Consider the following 22,500-nt stretch of genomic DNA (forward strand, 5'->3'; position numbering starts at 1 on the left):
TATGTGAGTGTGTAGTCAATGCTCAGTGTGTGTGTTTTTTTTGTGTGTGTTTTTTAGTTCGTTGTTTGTGGTGCGAAGGCCTTACCACTACGATGTGGATGATGATGATGATGATGATGGTGGTGACAGTAAAGATGACAATGCTTTGTGCGGTTGTTGTTGTTTGTTTTGTTTTTTTTCCTTCTAACATGCATACATGTGAATTTCAGAACAGATGGGGTGTGTATGCTGGGCCGTGAATTAAAAAAAAAAAAAAATTGTGACGGCCTAGTCGGTGGTAACGCGGGCGCATTGGAAGCGAGAGAATCTGAGAGCAAGGGATGGAATCACACACTCGTATTTTCTGGCCCCCTCCAGTAGACCTTGAGTGGTGGTCTGGATGATAGTCATTCGGATGAGACGACAAACCGAGGGAGGTCCCGTGTGTTCAGTTGCTTGCCCCTGCGCACTTAAAAGAACCCACAGCAACAAAAGGGCTGTCCCTGGCAAAATCCTGTATATGAAAATCTGCTTTATAATAGGAATGCAAATACACTTACAGCCTTTGACACCCCCCACCCCCCCCCCCCGCTCCCCCAACCCCAACAAACGCTGGTGTGGATGGCCAACTGACCAACACTTTGAAAACATGAACATCGCGTTATGCATCGGGTTATGACTGAAGTTTGTTTTGATCTTCCTAAAAGAATGTTGATTTGTTAAGGTTGTACTTTATAATAGGAATGCAAATACACTTACAGCCTTTGACACCCCCTCCTCCCCCCTTCCCCCAACCCCAGCAAACGCCTACTGACCAACACTGCTTTGAAAACATGAACATCGCGTTATGCATCGGGTTAGGACTGAAGTTTGTTTTGATCTTCTTAAAATAATGTTGATTTGTTAAGGTTGTACGACAACAATCATGCGATGAATGAATGAACTAATTAATAGTTGTTCTTCTGTACCAATAAGCTCAAGGCTTTTCTTCGACTCTCTTTTTATTAGTGTAACTCAATGTCTACAAAACTGTCTGTCTGTCTGTCTCTTGGCTCTGCTTTTTGTATTGTGGGTTTGTTATATTTTCCCTTTTCCGTCGTGAGGACAGGATGAAAACAAGCTAATTGTGCTTATTCTTCCCTCCTCCTCAATAATCAACGGTTTGTTTGTTTGTTCCGATTGGTTCGTTCAGTCATTCATGATCTTCGTATGCATTTGTGCCCGGTGTGTTTCTAGATGATTATGTGTGTTTCTGGCTGATAATATGGGAGATGTGTTTTCCTCTAGTCAATTTGGAGTTAATACGAGGGTCATTCAATAAATAAGGTGAATTTTTCGGTATAAGGACTTCTAATACAGATAGAAGCTTACTTTTTTTTTTCTTTTTTTTTTTGTTTTACTTCTTTTTCACATGGATTTAATTTGTTTTGCAGATTAAAAAAAAAACAAACTTTGAGAGTTTTGGCGATTAACAAAGATGGCCGACCAAGAAGCATGCTCCAGGATTGAACAGCGGTCAGTTATCAAGTTTTTGGTTGCTGAAGGGTGCAAACCAGTTGAAATTCATAGGAGAATGTCAACTGTGTATGGTGCCACATGTTTCAGCCGAAAAAAATGTCTACAAGTGGGCTAAATTGTTTAAAGGACGGAGCAGTGTTGAGGATGAAGACAGGCCTGGAAGGCCTGGAGCGACTGGCTGAGACATCAGTCCAAAGATTTTTACGCTGAGGGAATACGGAAGCTTGTGCACAGATGGGAAAAGTGTGTGACAGTGCTGGGAGACTACGTTGAAAAAAAAAGAAGAAAAAAGTAAGCTTCTATCTGTATTATAAGTCCTTATATACCGAAAAATTCACCTTATTTATTGAATGACCCTCGTACATTGTTATAAAATATTAGATTTCATAAGCAGATCAACATTTCTAAACCTCCCCACTTCCTCTCTTTTTCATCTCCACCCGGCCTCTCTCTGTCTCTGCCAGTGTCTGTCTGTCTGTCTGTCTGTCTGTCTTTCACTTCATCCGCCTCAGTTCTCATGCCTGTATTGATGTTGTTGATGATGATATTCCCGATATGATCTGATGTCGGCGTCTCAGTATCAGTCGTACCAGTTTACTGACGACAAAACTACAACTGTTGCCGTGTTTACCTGTTATTTTAGGACCCCCCAACCCCTCCGCATCAGAAACTGAAACTTATTGCTTGTTTACAATTCTTGACAAAATTATGTAATCGTCTTCATATGGCACAAGATCTTAGTATCGCTCAAGTCACTTAATGATAAGTTTATTGCACACACACGCGCGCGCGCGCGTTCGCGCTCACACACGCACATGCGCATACGCACATGCACAGATAATAGTCACAACTCTCACCACTGACTCTTCTGTCGTTCCCTCACTTACCATACTAACAATTGCGCGCGCACGCTTAAGCTTGCACGTACGCACACATATACTTTCAGTCTTCCACCAACACATTTGCCTCTGAAGCTACACTGGCACTGCGGCCTATTTCTACAACTACGACAACAGCTACCACCACCACGCCGCACACGGCGTAAGCGACGCTGCAACAACCCCAAGTCAGCCTCCGCTAGCCCACGCTGCCGCGTTGGTGTTTTTGACACACACTGCACGCATTCGCACACACACACACACACACACACACACACACACACATCGCTTCGCCTCGCTCGCTGGTCTACACCGTGCTGCTGGTAGCAGCTTCAGTCAGATTCTGATGAGAAAAGAGAGAGAGAGAAAGAGAGAGAAAAAAAGGAAAAAATAAATAAATAAAGCAACCATACGGTTTGATTCTGACTGCAGTGTGTTTGTTGGGAGACATGGTAGAGACCTCTTCCCCGCTCTGGTGGTGGTGTGTGTCAGAGTGGGCGATAGGATTTCACGGGGAGCTCGGACCCCGAGCAGCGTGAGGAAAGACAGTGAGATCGAGTCTGCTCCAGTGACAGCTGTCTGTCCCGAGCGTTCACCTGTCGGCCGGTACGACCCACTGCCGTCAGCACGGACACCGGTGTGGTAGAGGGACTGGACAGGTGAGACAGTGATGGTGCTTCTTTCCGTCCTCTCCGACTGTCCCCACCCCCCCCCCACCACCCCCCTCTTCCTGCCGTCAGTGCTGTGCCAGCCGTGACAGGGCAGAGAGTGTTCAGAACGGTGGAGCATCGCCAGGCTGTCTGTGAGTGTCAGTGCAGCCATTACTGACGGGACTGAGGGAGACAGGCGGAGAGCTGGTGACAGTGCCTGGTGACAGAGCGGAGCTGGAAACGAGCGGAGCAGCGCCGGGGAAAACGGTGCCAGCCACTGATGGTGCTGCAGCATGTAACCCCCTCCCAGTTGTCGTCTTCCTCCTAGCGTGTTGGACGTGTCGCAATGTGGGCCCTGACCGCTCCTCCCTGCCCGGCCTCTCGCTTCCCCGTACCAGACAGCACCCTCTTCTCTGACCACCCCACCTCCCCTCCCCTCTCCCACCCGCACGGCTACGTCCTGCCGCCGCCGCCACCCTTGTCGGTCCACGTTGCGTCGCTGGTGTTGCAATGACGGTGGTGTCGGTGGTGTTGCAATGACGGTGGTGTCGGTGGTGTTGCAATGACGGTGGTGTCGGTGGTGGTGATGGTGGTGTGGCTGATTTGATTGCCGTCAGCAGAACTGGTCGCCTGGGCGTGAGGAGCTGTTTCCTTGTCCGCTTTTTCCTGCCGTGTCCCTGCTGACCAGTTGTATCCAGGGGGAGGGGGGGGTCCTAGCCTGGCCCCTGCCCGCCCGCCTGCCTGCCTGCCTGCCTGCCTGCCCTCCGCACAGCCACCCTTACTGTTACCTCTGTGCCAGCGTGACTGTGGAGGCTGGAGTTGGCTGTTGTGATTCCTGAATACCAGTCAGTTAGCCATTGTTTACGGTCATGGTCATTGAGCGTAGACAGCACTTGATTGCCTATTGTCGATGAAGCTGGAGGCATGAACACGTTGTGATGGACTAAGGTGTAGTAGCCATGATCGTGCAGATGCTACGGACTCGGTGTTTCTTTTGGGATTGCCGTGAAGACAGAGAAGAGGATACATCGTTTTGGTGAGTGTTCCATATGTACACACTATTGACTGTTGTTCCTTTGTCGTTATGTACGCTGACAAAGAATAATGTTATCCACACATGTAACGTGAATATAGGATTTACTGCACACGATGGTATCGGCTTTAAAACATTGCTAAACAGAGATCTTCACTGCAGACTTGGCAGTGTTTTGTTATCAGTGGTGATTTGCAGATCCAAGACTGCCCAGAGTGATGGAGTGCAGAGCGGCACTGAAGTCCGTTGTTCCATGTGGTTATGAAGCGCGCTTCAGTGCGGGCTATTGTCAGTGGGGCGTTCGTGTCAACTGCCTGGGTTGCTGTTCAACGTGATTAACGTGCACACAATGTGAGACTGCCTGTCATATTCAGCCATCTCTTGCAACATCTGGTGTTGACAACAACCCCCATTGACACGGACACAGCCCGCCTTCAGCTGTTTTCTTCATTGATTCTGGCCACTAGTCCAGCTGTGTTTTGACACACTGACCTGCTCAACGAGACATCGTTTACATTCTGAAGCTGCTTAAATGCTCATTTGGGAAGCAGAAGCAGTCTTACTAGTCTACCTAGTTGTTTTGGACACATGCAGACCCGCCTGCCTAGTCCTGGGATAGACACTGACCGGGTTAATTAGTTCTTGGGACACACATCGAGCTGCTTAAACTGGGTTGTGTTGAAGTACAGGCATAGCTCAACCACCTGTCACTCTCCTCGATGAAGCTTCAGCTAAGCCTGCATGCACATGCTTGTCTTTTATTTAGCAAGTCAGAGAATCGACTTCGATTGACTGAATGTTAGCCTTGGTCTCCTATTGTTACAAGAGATGATAATTGGGTCACAGTATACTGTTACACACCAGTGTTTTGTTCTGATATTTTACTCACTCTGTCTGTCAGTACCTGGCTACACTTCTCCGTCAACGAATGCTTAACACGAATTTCAAGAACCAGCTTTATTAAGTCCCAGTCCTTGATTAGGTCTGTATACTTTGTGACTTTCATGTCTGTATGCGTTCACTGTAACCACCAGATCTGTCAACATTCTTCTGTGAACTCGGCCACTTCTCTTCACGTAGTGTTTTATTTCCGTTACGTTCAGTTCTGTTTCCCACTCGTGGCAGTCAGCAGCCTGTGACGAGGAGCGCATGTGGACAGTTTGTCTGACGACCAGTGCTCTTTCCTACCCTGACCCTCCTCCGTCTTCATGCCGAGGGCTGCGGGCCCTTCTGACGCGTCCTCCCTACCTTTCCCGTGTGGTCGTGTTCCTCACTTAACGGTTCAAAATTGTCTTCATACAGGACCTAGAGTTTTTCTCTGCCAAGGGAAAGGACTCGGACGGCAGCATGGCGTCGGTAGCGGCTTGGCTGCCCATGGCGCGGGCCTCGGCCATTGGCTGGGTGCCCATCGCCCAGAACCCCCTCCCCTCCACCCGCATGCGGGAGGACATCAAGAGCGGGGACGACAAGCTGAGGATCAACGTCAGCGGTCGGAAGTTCGAGACTTGGAGAAACACGCTAGAGAAATACCCCGACACCTTGCTAGGCTCCAACGAGAAAGAGTTCTTCTTCGACGAGGAGTCCAGGGAGTACTTTTTCGATCGCGACCCCGACCTGTTCCGCCACATCCTCAACTACTACCGCACGGGGCACCTGCACTACCCCAAACATGAGTGTATATCGGCTTACGACGAGGAGCTGGCCTTCTTCGGCATCATGCCAGAAATCATCGGGGACTGCTGCTATGAGGATTACAGGGACCGCAAACGCGAGAACTCGGAGCGCCTCATGGACGACAAGGCCTCCGAGAACGCAGACTTTGACCCGGCCGTGTCGCTAAGGGAGAAAATGTGGCGAGCGTTCGAGAACCCTCACATCGGCACCACCGCCTTAGTCTTCTACTACGTCACAGGGTTCTTCATCGCCGTGTCGGTTTTGGCGAACGTGGTGGAGACCGTGAAGTGTGGCAAGGTGATGGGAGCTCCGGTGGAGCCCTCCTGCGGCGAGCGTTTCGCCGTGGCCTTCTTCTGCCTGGACACAGCCTGCGTCATGATCTTCACTGCCGAGTATCTCCTCCGTCTGTACGCCGCCCCGCAGCGCTGCAAGTTCATGCGCTCCGTCATGTCCGTCATAGACGTGGTGGCCATCCTCCCCTACTACATCGGCCTCGTCATCACTGACAACGATGACGTCAGCGGCGCTTTCGTCACGCTGAGGGTCTTCCGCGTGTTCCGCATCTTCAAGTTCTCCCGCCACTCGCAGGGGCTGCGCATCCTGGGATACACGCTCAAGTCGTGCGCCAGCGAGCTGGGCTTCCTGCTCTTCTCGCTCACCATGGCCATCATCATCTTCGCCACCGTCATGTTCTACGCGGAGAAGAACGTGGAGGGCACCACCTTCACCTCCATCCCCAACGCCTTCTGGTACACCATCGTCACCATGACCACGCTCGGGTGAGTGGAAGACTTGTTTTGTGTTTGCGTGCCATTGCTGGCTCTTCTCTCTCTCTCTCTCTCTCTCTCTCTCTCTCTCTCTCAACTGATTGCTTGTGGTTTTGAGACTGTTTTATCTCCAGTTCATGTTCTTTAAAAACCGGCCGATCCGACCATATGGGCTTCATCCCACGGCTGAACCAAGAGGAGGAGGCGGATGGTGGAAATAGCGATGCTGAAGGTTTTTTTTTTTTTTTTTTTTTTTTTTTTGAGTCAGTTTCATTTTCAAGGAGGTGTTAGAGCGTGTGGACTGATCCATATGCGTTACATCAAGACAGCTTTTGGAAGAAGAAGAAGAAGAAGAAGAAGAAGAAGAAGAAGAGAGAGAGAGAGAGAGAGAGAGAGAGAGAGAGAGAGAGAGCAGTTGCTTGCTCTTCGCATAAACCAAACGCGCTGGTCAGGCCGTTTTAAAGTCGCTTTGCCGAAATTAAAAAAAAAAAGTACAGGGTTGGGATGGGGAGTGTATTCAAACTGGTACAGACTACCACCTGACGCTCTTTCATTCTCTTCTCTTCTTTGTGTTTTGTTTTGTTTTGTTTTCAGTACAACAAACACTTTTGATGGCCAAAATTCCAAAGCATTTGACGTGAAATAGCGTTCTTTGTCTATGCCTCTTTCTCTGCCTATGGCTGTTGTGTTTCTAAAATGATGTCGACAGGAACGCAGTATGATTTGTCACAAGACTCACATATTACTGTTGGTTGGTATCTTTCTGTGTTTATCATTTTAGCTGTTTCATCGAAAAAAAAAAAAAAAAAAAAGAACATAAAAGTTCAATGACAAGGGGTATGAAATAGTATGTTATTGAAAAAAAAAGAGCTCAAAATGTGACATTATGTTTTGTCTTTTTCAGAAACTTTTTTTTTTTTTTTTTTTTTGCCAGCTGTAATGTAAATTTGTTTATGCCTTTCCCGAGAATTGGATTACATAGTGGGTCTTGATTCACACAAGGAATTTATCGCTGCCTCTTCGTGTGCAAGGATTGATTGTACCCTCACAGACAAGGAAAAATGTTTCCCTGGGATGATCTCAGGCTTTTTTTTTGTGTGTGTGGGGTTGTCTTCCTCAGTGTTTTTTTTTTCCATGTGTCGTAAGTTTCACCTTTTGTCTGTCTGTCTGTCTGTCTGTCTGTCTGTCTGTCTGTCTGTCTGTCTGTTCTCCTGTTCATCCCTCCTCCTACCCACGTGGTTCATCCACCCTCCCACTCTCGTAGTTCTCATGAAAAGAAGGCTTCAAATCAGTTATACCATATTGTATGTATCGAGCATGCTGTTGTTTCCCCCCCCCCCCCCCCATGCCTTTGCTATTTCGAGTTTACAGGATACGTACGATCCCAAATGGTTGACAGGGATTGGCATCGAAATATGTGGTTTCAGTTTTCTACAGACAAATTATGATTACGATAATATCATTGTACCTTGGCCTTTCTCTTCCCTCCCCCTCCCTCCCTCTCTCTTTCTGTCTGTCTGTCTCTGTCTCTCTCTGTTTCTTGCAAATGCGTCAGGATTTCACCATGTTTTGTGTAAATGGTTAAGACCAGCGGAAGGACAAGAACAAAAAAAGGCTTTTTTAAATTTTTTATCTGTTCTCTTTTTTTTTCTCTCTGTTTCTCTGTCTCTGTGACACTCATTCTGTTTGTCGTGTCTGCGTGTCTGTCTATCAGTGTGTCTGTTACCGTTTCTGATCAGGTACGTATCATCAAACTGCTTTTCCTAGAATGCTTATTCTTCGAAACACACCCAGCTTTCTCCTTGGGTCTGCGAAGTTGAGAGAAAAAGAGATGAAGAGAAAGAGACAGACGGAGGGAGGAAGATGGAGGAGGAGAAAGAATGGAGAGAGGGGGTGGGGGTGTTTGTGTGGGACAAAAGAGATTCTGTGGCAAACCGCGGTGCAGGAGAAACGCCAACAAAACTCGTATTTAAATGAGACAGTTTTTTCTGTCCGTTTTGCCTTGGATTAGCATCCAGATGGCATTCGGAAATTTGTGGGTTCTTCTTCTTCTTCTTCTTTTTCAGAGTTCCCAGGCCATGTTCAGACGATCAATCCAGAGTACGTTACGAAGTCCGCAGTCCCAACTGGGTTCAAATCCCAGGGCGCAAAAAAATAAAAGAAGAAAAGAAAAATAAGGAAGTCATTCCCTCAGCCCAGTTTCAAGAGGTTATCTGCCCGGAAGTGTAAGTGTAGTGTGAGTTAGCTTCCCTCCCTCCGTTCACATTTCACATGTTATTGTAAGATCCGTCAGGCATATCAGCCGACAGGTATGTCGATGTTACACACGATTGTAAATTTATCTCTCTGTCTCTGTCTGTCTCTCTGTGTCTGTGTGTGTGTGTGTGTGTGTCTCTCTCTCTCTCCCTCTCCATTTCTTTCCGTTATTGGCATGATACTTTGCGTGCATGTGATGGCAGTGTATTCAGACATTGCTTATTTTCACACTTTAAAACTGATTGATAAGTTAAGTGAAAACTTAAATAGTATATTATTTCTTTTGGAGTTATCATGTGTGGGTGGGGTGGGGTGGGTGGGTGGTGGGTGGGTGTATATATAACCTGTTGTATTTGTTCGAATATAAGTTTGGATTAAGGGGTTGGAAGCGTGATTTACTCCAGTGGATGATTTGAATTTTATGTGAAATGTTGTGGAACATTCATGACCTATAACCTGATATAATCTTGGACATGAAATAGGTAATGACGAGACTTAGATTTGAGACATCGTAATTTGCAGTTCATCGTTACAGACGCAGATCTTAAATTCGTACAGCTTTGCGTTGTTCCTTTTGCAAAGTTACGGGGAAATGAAATTTTTTTTTTTTTTTTTTTTTAATCTGTGTTGGTCAGTTCAGTGGGGGTATTGAAGAGAAATCCATTTGTCCAAAATAATGCAGAAAACCTTCTGCATTGTATGGTAGTTTTCTAATGTCGTCAGTAAAGTACAAGATCAGCACTCTATGTTATAGATGCATTCACAAAACTGCCCCTTTCCTATCTCTGCGGCTGCCTTCACCTCTACACTCCATCTCGCTCACTACGATCGGCCTCGGATCCACTCTGTTTACGCATACCCAGATTCAAACACTCGACTGTTGGCCGCCGTTCTTTCTCTGTTTCTGGACCTTGCGATTGGAATGAACTTCCTTTTTCGCTTCGTCAAGTCTCCACACTCAGCTCTTTCAAGTCTGGCCTTAAAAACCCACCTCTTCCCAAAATAGCCTCCCTTGCCTGCCCTTCCTTGTCTTTAGTTTCTACAGTATTAGAGTTATGCATGCGTGTGAATGACTGGTGCGAAAGCGCTTTGATTTGTCTCTGCACAAGATCCAGCGCTATATAAATACCATTATTATTATTATTATTATTATTATTATATTGTCATCATATATGTTCACTCACCCCGGAGCCAGTTGCATAACTCGGACGGAAGAGCCCAGTATGGTCGTAACCCGCTACTTACTGTCTGTTGTATCGAACTGACCAATGGCGTAGTTCGATCAACTTAATCATTTAGTCACGTGTAACTGTCAAAAAGTTAGAACCAAGCAATGCAACTGGCACCACTGTTTCGTATCTCCGTCTGTTGGCCTCTCTCTACCTCCTCTGTTTCATATCTCTGTCTGTTGGCCTCTCTCTACCTCCTCTGTTTCATATCTCTGTCTGTTGGCCTCTCTCTACCTCCTCTGTTTCATATCTCTGTCTGTTGGCCTCTCTCTACCTCCTCTATTTCATATCTCCGTCTGTTGGCCTCTCTCCACCTCCTATATTTCATATCTCCGTCTGTTGGCCTCTCTCTACCTCCTCTGTTTCATATCTCCGTCTGTTGGCCTCTCTCTACCTCCTCTGTTTCCTATCTCTGTCTGTTGGCCTCTCTCTACCTCCTCTGTTTCATATCTCCGTCTGTTGGCCTCTCTCTACCTCCTCTGTTTCATATCTCTGTCTGTTGGCCTCTCTCTACCTCCTCTGTTTCATATCTCTGTTGGCCTCTCTTTACCTCCTCTGTTTCATATCTCTGTCTGTTGGCCTCTCTCTACCTCCTCTGTTTCATATCTCCGTCTGTTGGCCTCTCTCCTCCTCTGTTTCATATCTCTGTCTGTTGGCCTCTCTCTACCTCTTCTGTTTCATATCTCTGTCTGTTGGCCTCTCTCTACCTCCTCTGTTTCATATCTCTGTCTGTTGGCCTCTCTCTACCTCCTCTGTTTCATATGTCCGTCTGTTGGCCTCTCTCTACCTCCTCTGTTTCATATCTCCGTCTGTTGGCCTCTCTCTACCTCCTCTGTTTCATATCTCCGTCTGTTGGCCTCTCTCTACCTCCTCTGTTTCATATCTCTGTCTGTTGGCCTCTCTCTACCTCCTCTGTTTCATATCTCCGTCTGTTGGCCTCTCTCTACCTCCTCTGTTTCATATCTCCGTCTGTTGGCCTCTCTCTACCTCCTCTGTTTCATATCTCTGTCTGTTGGCCTATCTCTACCTCCTCTGTTTCATATCTCTTTCTGTTGGCCTCTCTCTACCTCCTCTGTTTCATATCTCTGTCTGTTGGCCTCTGTCTACCTCCTCTGTTTCATATCTCCGTCTGTTGGCCTCTCTCTACCTCCTCTGTTTCATATCTCTGTCTGTTGGCTTCTCTCTACCTCCTCTGTTTCATATCTCAGTCTGTTGGCCTCTCTCTACCTCCTCTGTTTCATATCTCAGTCTGTTGGCCTCTCTCTACCTCCTCTGTTTCATATCTCCGTCTGTTGGCCTCTCTCTACCTCCTCTGTTTCATATCTCCGTCTGTTGGCCTCTCTCTACCTCCTCTGTTTCATATCTCTGTCTGTTGGCCTCTCTCTACCTCCTCTGTTTCATATCTCCGTCTGTTGGCCTCTCTCTACCTCCTCTGTTTCATATCTCCGTCTGTTGGCCTCTCTCTACCTCCTCTGTTTCATATCTCCGTCTGTTGGCCTCTCTCTACCTCCTCTGTTTCATATCTCCGTCTGTTGGCCTCTCTCTACCTCCTCTGTTTCATATCTCTGTCTGTTGGCCTCTCTCTACCTCCTCTGTTTCATATCTCTGTCTGTTGGCCTCTCTCTGCCTCTTCTGTTTCATATCTGTGTCTGTTGGCCTCTGTCTACCTCCTCTGTTTCATATCTCTGTCTGTTGGCCTCTCTCTACCTCCTCTGTTTCATATCTCTGTTGGCCTCTCTCTACCTCCTCTGTTTCATATCTCTGTTGGCCTCTCTCTACCTCCTCTGTTTCATATCTCCGTCTGTTGGCCTCTCTCTACCTCCTCTGTTTCATATCTCTGTGTGTTGGCCTCTCTCTACCTCCTCTGTTTCATATCTCCGTCTGTTGGCCTCTCTCTACCTCCTCTGTTTCATATCTCCGTCTGTTAGCCTCTCTCTACCTCCTCTGTTTCATATCTCTGTCTGTTGGCCTCTCTCTACCTCCTCTGTTTCATATCTCCGTCTGTTGGCCTCTCTCTACCTCCTCTGTTTCATATCTCCGTCTGTTGGCCTCTCTCTACCTCCTCTGTTTCATATCTCTGTCTGTTGGCCTCTCTCTACCTCCTCTGTTTCATATCTCTGTGTGTTGGCCTCTCTCTACCTCCTCTGTTTCATATCTCTGTCTGTTGGCCTCTCTCTACCTCCTCTCTTTCATATCTCCGTCTGTTTTCCTTTTTTTTTTTCTCTCTCCTTCTGTCTGTCATAGTTATATGATCCACCGGTCCCCTTTCACGCCATGACCGCCTCCCTTTCTTAATCACTTCCACCTTCCCGTCTCCCTGCCCTGTCTTCTCCTCTCGCATTCTTTCTATCTCTCTGTCTTCTCATCCTTTCCCTTCCTGCTTTTTCGCCTTTTCTTCTGCGTGCACCTGTGTGGACATGATTCTCTGTCTGTCTCACTCTGTCTCACTCTGTCTCTCCCTTTCTTTGTCTGTTTCTGTGTCTGTCTCCAATCCCCACCCCGTATTCTTTCTCTGTAACGTTTCTGTGCATGCTCTGGACGTTTTAGGGTTGTTTTTTTTGTTTGTTTGTTTGTTTGTTTTGTTTTTGGTTTGACCAGATACAGATTAAAACCATGTGCTTCTGAGGTTGCGCAATAATTTTTTCAGCATGTGGGATGCTGTTGTTGCAGAAAGGAAGGGGTGGTGGTGGTGGTGGTGGTGGTGGTGAGAGGGTAGTGACAGTGATAAGACGCTGATTACACACACGCAAGGGGAGACACATTAAGCGTTCAATTAGCATGAAGATGGCGTTATGCAACGACGGCTCGGCACTTGGGGAGGAGAGTGCGTGTGAGATGTGAGAGCGGAAGTTGGTCTATCTTGCTCCAACTTGCCCGCAGTTCATTTTTATCCACGCATGTATGTTTTTTTGGGGGTTTTTTTTTTGGTTTTTTTTTCACTCTTGTCTATCTTTTTTTCTTTTTTTTTTTGTTTGTCTTCGTCTCTTTCTTCTCTCCTTCCGTTTCTTCTCGCTCTCTAAAATGTGCACACCCACGCGCGCATGCATGCACGCACGCACGCACGCACACAGGCACTCACCCACACATAACGCACGCACACAGTAACATGTATGTACCCCCCCCCCTCCCCCCCTCCCCCCACCACCTGCTTGGCACCCTGTCTGTTCCGTGCGCATTATCTGGCAGGGAATTGGTTAGTGTTACAGAGAGAGAGAGAGAGAGAGAGAGAGAGAGAGAGAGAGAGAGGGAGGGGGGACTGTGGTGGGGTGGGGGTAGGGGGGGGGGGCAGAGAGAATGAGACAGAGACAGTGAGAGAGGAAGGAGGAAAGGTACAGAGAGAGAGAGAGAGAGAGAGAGGACAGTGGTGGGGGTGGGGGGGGGCAGAGAGAATGAGACAGAGACAGTGAGAGAGGAATGGAGGAAGGGCACAGAGTGAGTGAGTGAGGGAGACAGAGAGAGAGAGAGACAGAGATGTGGTGTTACACACATGCGCACGCACGCACGCACACACACACACACACACGCACGCGCGGAGGTTTGCCAGAGAGAGAGAGAAGGAATGTAAGACAAGAGAAAGGGAAACAGAGAAAGGTAGGTAGGTTGCCAGGTATTGCCAGGTAAAAGGTGTTGCCAAATGGAAGAAGTCTTCTCCCATGTTCTCTGTCTGTCTGTCTGTCTATCTTTCTCTCTGTCTCTCTCTGTCTCTCCGTCTCTCTCTCTCTCTCTCCCCCCTCATGACCTGGTGCATACTGGTGGAAGCCTGCCAGGAGGCTGATTGGCAACCTTTTCTTTGTCTTTTCTCCTCTCTGTCTGTCTGTCTGTCTGTCTACGTCTGTCTGTGTTTCTGTGTGGTGGCTGTTTGTCTCGAGTCCTCTGTCCGTCTGTCCATCTGACTTGATTCCTTTGTCCGTCTGTCCGTCTGACTTGATTCCTTTGTCGGTCTGTCCATCTGACTTGATTCCTTCGTCGGTCTGTCCATCTGACTTGATTCCTTTGTCGGTCTGTCCATCTGACTTGATTCCTTTGTCGGTCTGTCCATCTGACTTGATTCCTTTGTCGGTCTGTCCATCTGCGTCGGTCTGTCCATCTGACTTGATTCCTTTGTCCGTCTGTCCATCTGACTTGATTCCTTTGTCGGTCTGTCCATCTGACTTGATTCCTTTGTCGGTCTGTCCATCTGACTTGATTCCTCTGTCGGTCTGTCCATCTGACTTGATTCCTTTGTCGGTCTGTCCATCTGCGTCGGTCTGTCCATCTGACTTGATTCCTTTGTCCGTCTGTCCATCTGACTTGATTCCTTTGTCGGTCTGTCCATCTGACTTGATTCCTTTGTCGGTCTGTCCATCTGCGTCGGTCTGTCCATCTGACTTGATTCCTCTGTCGGTCTGTCCATCTGACTTGATTCCTTTGTCGGTCAGTTTTTGTCGTAGTGTCTCTGTCTCTCCTTTCTCGTGTTTGTCATTTCTCTGCAATTGAGAGAAAGGAGGAGTTTGTATTATACTCCATGTTTGGTGTTTACATATACTTACCATGTCAAACTGATGCAAACTAGGCCTATGGTTTGCTCTGTTTGGCCAAATTTCGCGCGGCTAACAGTGAAAAGACGCCCCTCTTAGTCTGGCCCGCTCTTAGCCAATCAAACGCCTCTAACAGCTATAAGCGCTGAATCATTCCTTTGGCCAAGGCTCTCCACGCCAATGATTTTTATTGTATGTGTGTGTGTTTAGCTTTAGCTTTTTCTTCTTCTTCTTCTTTTTTTTTCCCCCCCCGAACAGTTTGAACTGTTTTTATTCAGGCCGGTTTGGTCCCTGGAGGACTGGGTAGGGGGGCGTTTAACTTAGCTAAGAGAAAAACATGCAAGTAACATGTAATGGAAATCAGTGCGCGTTGCAACACAAGAAACACAACAAGCTTCCCCACACAGCAAACATTCATGCAGTAAATTATACACATCAAGACAGTTGAGATATTATGCAGTAAAGTGTGGTTAACGAGAGCAGCTTCTAGTTTTATGCATTGTCTCTTGAAAATAATTTCAATATAACACGGAAAGTTTGTTTGTTTTTGTTGTTGTTGCAAGTTTTATGAGTTTCGATGTACGTTGTGCATTCATGAGGCCTGCACAATCCAGAGCATTTGGATGGTGTTGGACATGTTTATTTGCTGTTACTGACATGTAATTTTTTAACGACTGGGAACAAACAATTGAATACATAATGATGAAATGCATCACCAATTTCATTCAAATCACCGACTACACTTTCTTTCCTGTTTATGTATTGCTAAGAGTCTGTCGTGTTGAACAGATAGTTTATGATTCGAAAGTCTAAATTGAGTTATGGGCTGTTGGGGAGAACGTGGTGAGACTAACTTTTTTTTTTTTTTTTCAAAGGAATAATTATGCTTAAACAACGGTAGTTGTAACACACACTATTGTTATCTACTGAAGTTTTCCATGTCTGGACATACTGATAATTATTTCAATATTCCCTTTATGACACTCTTGAACAGATTCCATGAATACACAGGGGGTTCTCCAGATGAAGGAGGGTACCAAGATCATTTATAAAGGGAATGGATATTCTGGAGCCAGAGGGTAGTCTGAACTGTCCGGAACTAAAACCTGTGTGTTAAGCAGAGTTGTCTTTTCTGTATGGCTTTTTCTGTCGATATTGTCTTGTTTGTCTGAAATAATATCTCTACTTTCTTTCTGGTCGTTTTCTTCTGGGTTTTCTAAAATGTATTTTTAAAGAATTAAAAAAAAAAAAAAAAAATTGGGAGACGGATATTTGTGTGCCTTGGCCTCCATTGTTATTCTATCGATTTGAGGTGTGTGTGTGTGTGTGTGTGTGTGTGTGTGTGTGTGTGTGTGTACGCGCACGGATGCGTGCGTGCGAGCATGTATGTGTTTATATGGTAGCGTGTGTGTGAGCGGGCCTGTGTGCCCGTGCGTGTGTGTATATATTGGTGTGCGTGCGTGCGTGCGCGCGTGACTCTCTGTCTCTGTCCTTTCCCCTCTTCTCGTTGTCCTTCCATCAGTGTTAAAAGACTGATTTTTCTGACGTGTTTGTGAAGGAGTCCTGAGATAGGTCATGGATCTTTGGTTCTTCTATGTTTTGGTTGACGTGTCTCTCTGTCATTGTTGCATTTTTTTTTTTGGTCTGAAACATTTGTTTCAAAGCCACTACACCACACGCACACACCACGGTGAATCTGATCAGTTCTTTTGACGGGCGCAATAGCCGAGTGGTTAAAGCGTTGGACTTTCAACCTGAGGGTCCCGGGTTCTAATCACGGTGACGGCGCCTGGTGAGTAAAGGGTGGAGATTTTGACGATCTCCCAGGTCAACATATGTGCAGACCTGCTTAGTGCCTGAACCCCCTTCGTGTGTAAACGCATGCAGAAGATCAAATACGCACGTTAAAGATCCTGTAATCCATGTCAGCGTTCGGTGGGTTATGGAAACAAAAACATACCCAGCATGCACACCCCCGAAAACGGAGCATGGCTGCCAACATGGCGGGGTAAAAACTGTCATGCACGTAAAAGCCCACTCGTGTGCATGTATGCGAGTGTACGTGGGAGTTGCAGCCCACGAAAGCAGAAGAAGAAGAAGAAGAAGATCAGTTCCTTTGTTTATCGGTTTGTCTGTCAGTTCAGTCAGTCAGTCAACCAGTCATCAGTCAGTCAGCTAGCCAATCAGTCAGTCAGTCATTAGTCAAATCAGTCGTCGGCCAAGTCTCAAAAGTCTTGCCCGACATCAGAGAGAAGGAAAATCTACTGACTGCGATGGACGTGCTAATCTTCAGTTGGCCTACTATATCCGTCTGTGGAACTGATTAATCCACATGTCAGTTTGTCCGTCCCCATATATTTGTGTGTGATTGTGTGTGTGTGTGTGTGTGTGTGTGTGTGTGTGTGTGTGTGTTTCTGTCCTGGTCGATATCTCCAATAATGACAGTAAAAAAAAAAAAAAGAAAAAAAAAAAAAAAAAAGAGATGCCTCGAACTTCGCAATTCTCGAAAATCGATATTTTGAGTCCCAGCCTCTGAGCTATTTGCATAACATCTCATGCAAACCAGATTATTCCCTGTCATTGAAAACTCGGTTTGTCAAGGCCTTCCAGTGATAACATTCATCAGAATCATGGCATCATTAGAATTTATAGAGCTTCAGGATTGCTGCTAATCTGGCTGTCGTGAAATGTGGCTTTCAGGTTTGGCAATGATAATGGGGAGAAATTTAACAGTCGTAAAAACTACACTTGCTGGCCGCGTAACAAAGTCGTCTTCTGGATCTGACTTTGTTTCACAAACATGAACGTGTGGAAATTTTAAAATATGACTTTATTCTTTGTATCTTGTGCGATGTGAATGGTTAATTGGGTATTTGGGCTTCTGCTCCGTAGGTGCATGAGTAGAACCCCGGCAACACGTGATAGGTTGGGTGGAAATTTAAAATATGACTTTATTCTTTGTATCTTGTGCGATGTGAATGGTTAATTGGGTATTTGGGCTTCTGCTCCGTAGGTGCATGAGTAGAACCCCGGCAACACGTGATAGGTTGGGTGGAAATTTAAAATATGACTTTATTCTTTGTATCTTGTGCGATATGAATGGTTAATTGGGTAATTGGGCTTCTGCTCCGTAGGTGCATGAGTAGAACCCCGGCAACACGTGATAGGTTGGGTGGAGATTTTCCCACTCAGGTTAAGAAAAGAAGGTGAAGACCGGCATGCTAAGGCGCCTTAACCCCCTTCGTGTGTATTTGCGCGCAGGTCAAACTGAATGCACCGTAATTCATAGTAGTGTTTAGTTGGCCGACCGGCCAGCACACAGGAACGCAGGCAGTTTATTAACTCACTCAGTACGGCCAGTCCTCTCTTCTCCTCTACACAGACCCCTCGGATGTCCAGTGGGTGTCTGAATGACCCAACCTTTAGCTTCCGTCGTCAGAACTGTGGTATTCTTTGTCAACATTCACCTCTTCAGTATAAGAGCGTTCCGCTTGCACTATTTCGATGAAGGTAATTGGGATGAAACGCTGTTAACGTCGTCTCTTTCGCCGTTCGTATGGAGAGAGTTAAACATAGTTCTGTCCAGGCACTTTTCTGAACGGCAGCCCTGTTAGAAATTCCACCAAATTCACCAGTTTTTGTGTCCCTGTGGCTTGTGTGTGTGAACGATGTGACAGAAGAATAAGACTGGAAGCCTATCTTTCTCATTCATTTGACCTTTTCTGTGTGACATATAGCGGCGATACAGCGTTCCCTCCTTGAATGTTAAAGCTCGGGGATTTTTTGCCCCACACGGACAAAAATATGAATGTTTGATGTCTGCTTTGTGTTCAGAGTTGTCTGTGTGGCATATGGACCAACACAGTTTGTGTGTGTGTGTGTGTGTGTGTGTGTGTGTGTGTGTGTGTGTGTGTGTGTGTGTGTGTGACATATTTCTGTGTGGGGCGATAAAGGGAAAGTTCGATACGTGCATTTTATAAAACGTTGTGTAACATATTCAGAAGTGTTGCCTCGTTTTCATGTATGGATAAAAACTTAAAGCCTTCGTTTCAACGTGTTGTTACCGCACTGGTTATGAGAGAAGGACCTCTCTGTTCGTCAGCGTAGTACTGAGATGGTTTAGCGTGGTGGTTGATCAGAACTTACTAACATCACAGTCAAACATGCAGTGCCGGGTCAGTGGTGATAGCTTTGACTCGGATCCGGCGTGAGATGGAGCGAGTATTGAGCAACTTCTGCAAGGAACTGTACGCATTTCGATATAAGCTCAGTGTTGTTAAGAACTTGAATATTAGTGTTACACTGACATAGCAAGACTGATGGGGGGAGAGAGAGAGAGAGAGAGAGAGAGAGAGAGAGAGAGAGTGCATAGGTGATATATGCTTGCGATTGCATTCTTGTGCGCGAGTGTGTGTGTGTGTGTGTGTGTGTGTGTGTGTGTGTCTATACATGCACGCTCGCGATTACTACGATTCGAAGCGGCGGCATCATTCTGTGAACGCCGTGTATGCGGCGTGTGTCAGTAGTACCGTACGTACACACGATACACAAAATCTACACTGTACACACACACACACTCTCTCTTGTAACAACTGTTACGCAACAAGCCTCAGTCCACGGTGCCTTCAGTTGGAACAGCAGCAGCCGCACACACACACACACACACACACACACGTGCACACACAATGGCAAAGAATACAAAAGGGAGAAGGAGGGCAGGCAGGCAGACAGGGACGGTGGATGTGTGGTACAAATTTGTACGGAGTCCAACCACTCCGACGGCTGAGTGTAAAAATAGACAGCTGCTGGGAGGGAGGGAGGTAGGTAGGTAGGTAGGTAGGAGGCAGGCGCAGGCTCCGAGCCAGCAGAAGGGTAGCTAGCTAGCTAGCTGGCTTGCTGGCCACAAAACACTGCAGACGAGTAGATCACACAACGGATTTCTGACGTCATTAGCTGTCTGGAAGATAACTGACAGAGGGGTGGGGGACGGAGCAGGAGGGGGAGGGGGTGGGGGGTGGGGGAAGGTTGATGAGGTGCGTTGGGAATTGTGATCGACCGCCTCGATGCTGGTGTTTGGCTTTACGTAGTGTGTGTGTGTGTGTGTGTGTAGTTTGTGTGTCAGTGGATGTGTGTGTGTGTGTGTGTGTATGTGCAGTGCGTGTGTGTAGTGTGTGTGTGTGTGTGTGTGTGTATGTGTTGTGTGTGTGTGTGTGTGTGCGCCGGCGCCGTACGTGTGTGGGGAGATTGATGTGTAATGTGATCATGTGAAGAGAGAGTGTGTGTCTCAGTGATGTGTTTGTCAGTGTTTGTGTGTGTCAGGTGTGTGTATCAGGTGTGTTTGTGTGTGTGTGTGTTCCGGGTATGTGTGTGTGTGTGTGTGTGTGCGGCGGGTGTGTATGTTTGTTTAGTGTGTGTGCGGGCACGCGCGCGTGTGTGCCAGTGTGATATAATCATGTATAATCATATGAAGAAAGCGTCATGTGTGTCTGTGATGTGTAGTGTGTCAGTATGTGTGTGTGTGTGTGTGTGTGCGAGAACGCGCGTTTTCTTGCTTGTCAGTGTAAAGGGGGGCCGGGAGGATGGGGGGGGGGGGGGGGGCGGGGAGGTTGTGTATAGTAATTTCATGGATGCCGTGAATGGACCAAGAGATCGACGCCGAATATGTTACCCGCGGCAGAAAATACACTGAGACACATGGAGACAGATAGATCCCCATACAAACATTCAGAAAACAACAACACCAAACTGAAAAAAAACACTGAAACACGAAGCACTGTCAGCTCCTCCACCCCTCATCGACTTACTCTCCCATTAAATTTTAGCCGGACACGCACAATTATCAAGACAATAGACATTTATTCAGTTTGGGCACAATCACCATTCTCCCTCTCTCTCCGGCTCTGTCTTTCCAACTCACGCACGCGCACGTGACACACACACAACCGGTAGCACTCGCGCACGTACGCTCACACACACACACACACACACCGTGCCACCCAAGCGCACACGCATGTTAAACTGAGGAAGCACACACACACACACACACACCACACACACACACCACACACACACTGCACACTGGCACACACACACACAAAAGCGCTCCGGCGAAGGTACATGCACAGCTTTATTGAATTACGGCACAATCACTACTGATGCACACACACACACACACACACACACACACACACACACACACACACACACACGTATCACTTACTGTGGAAAGAAACACACACGTGTGCGCGCCGGCACACACACAAACACACGCTTACATTCAGGCACATACTGACACCCACGCATAGACCGAGAAAGGATGGACGGGGGGGTAAGGGGGGGCAGGGGAGGGGGAGCGGTTGAGAGGAGCGGTGGAGGGGAGGGGAGGGGAGAGAGAGAGAAACAGACAAGAGCAAAGAGAAGCTTCAGAAATATTTACAGCAGCACAACCACCCATTCCCCTTAGTTTATACGGAAAGGAGGTTCGAAGGCAAAATATACAACACTGAGAGCAAGTTTCTTGGTAGTTCCTGTGTTTCTTTCGTTTCGGCCTGTGTGTGATGTCGTTGGGAGAGCTAAACAGTGGTGCTTTGAAGTTCTGTGTTTGCAAGTTTTTGAACTTGTTCAAAGGGATCTGAAACGCATGCTTCGTTCGTTCTATCAGTTCCAGAACACGCGGTAACGACGCGCAAGCTTCCTGGGCTACTGACGGTATGAAAATGTTGGGCAAAGTACGGCGACAGAACCCAACAAATAAGATAAGATAAGATACGAAGATAAGAATAACTTTATTATCTCCACACTGGAGAAATTTTGGTCAGGTGCATTATCACAACATAGACAAGTAAACAACATGGGGACCACTGTAACTGTAAAAGTCAACAACAAGCTTTTACGAATATTACGAAGATACAAATGTTAAAAAAAATATCACATACACCGTTTCATACATACATCCACACACTGCAGGTAATAACTAGTATTCTTAATGTAAAAACAGAAAGAATTAAGAAACATTATTTGAACATAATTATAAACATAGCCTACTATACTGCACATTGATTATAATAGACAGATAAGATAAGAATAAAGATAAATTGCGGAAAACCGCAACCAGATAATCAGCACACACCCGCCCCCCCCCCCCCACCCCCCCCGCCCCCTCACCCACCCCACACACGCGGATTACTTGATTAAACAAGAGTAATAAACATATGTTCTCAAATAAAAGCATTTCACATATTCGCTTTAAAAAAAAAAATTGCAATTAATTATTACTTACCTCTCATCATCAGGAACCAGACTGAAACGTGTATCATGTGGACGACTGCTTCTCTCATATTCTGCTTCTTTTTCTTCTTCTTCTTCATATGATTATTGAGACAGGTTTCCCCGTCTTTGACCACACACACACACACACACACACACTCACACACACACACTCTCACACACACACGCACACACACACACACACACACTCTCACACACACACGCACACACACACACACACACACACACACTCACACACACACACACACTCTCACACACACGCACACACACGCACACACACACACTCTCACACACACACACACACACACACACACACTCACACACTCTCACACACACACTCACACACACACACACACTCACACACACACGCACACACACACACACACACAGAGCACAGTGAACATGATCTTATTTGTCCATTGTGCACAAATGCAGAAGAAAACGAATTACATTTCACTGTTTAGTTGTCCAAAGTTATGTGAACTGAACTAAGGTATAATAGCTTCATACCCCAGAAATATTACTCTCAACCTTCTATGTTTAAACGAGTTTTGCTTATGGCGTCACGTCGTGAAGAAGAAGTCAGACAGTTTGCAACTTATCTACACAAAGCATTCAAAATCCGGTCATTTAGTTGTTCCTGATTATTAATCTAGGTATTGTTTTGTTTTATTGTATCATATACTGTATGTCATAATGTTTTCGAAATAAG

At 46.5% G+C, this 22,500-nt stretch overlaps 1 protein-coding gene across 1 annotated transcript in view; it reads left to right on the forward strand.

Moving 5' to 3' along the window:
• Positions 1-3,547: 3,547 nt before the first annotated feature.
• Positions 3,548-22,500, forward strand: part of LOC143299685 (potassium voltage-gated channel protein Shal-like) — a 155,897-nt gene continuing 136,944 nt past the window's right edge. The window contains 1 exon segment of the mRNA XM_076613031.1: positions 3,548-6,511. Coding sequence (XP_076469146.1) covers positions 5,406-6,511 — 1,106 coding nt within the window. The 5' untranslated portion in view covers positions 3,548-5,405.

This window comes from Babylonia areolata, chromosome 25 (assembly GCF_041734735.1).
Source record: "Babylonia areolata isolate BAREFJ2019XMU chromosome 25, ASM4173473v1, whole genome shotgun sequence".
Classification (NCBI taxonomy): domain Eukaryota; kingdom Metazoa; phylum Mollusca; class Gastropoda; order Neogastropoda; family Buccinidae; genus Babylonia; species Babylonia areolata.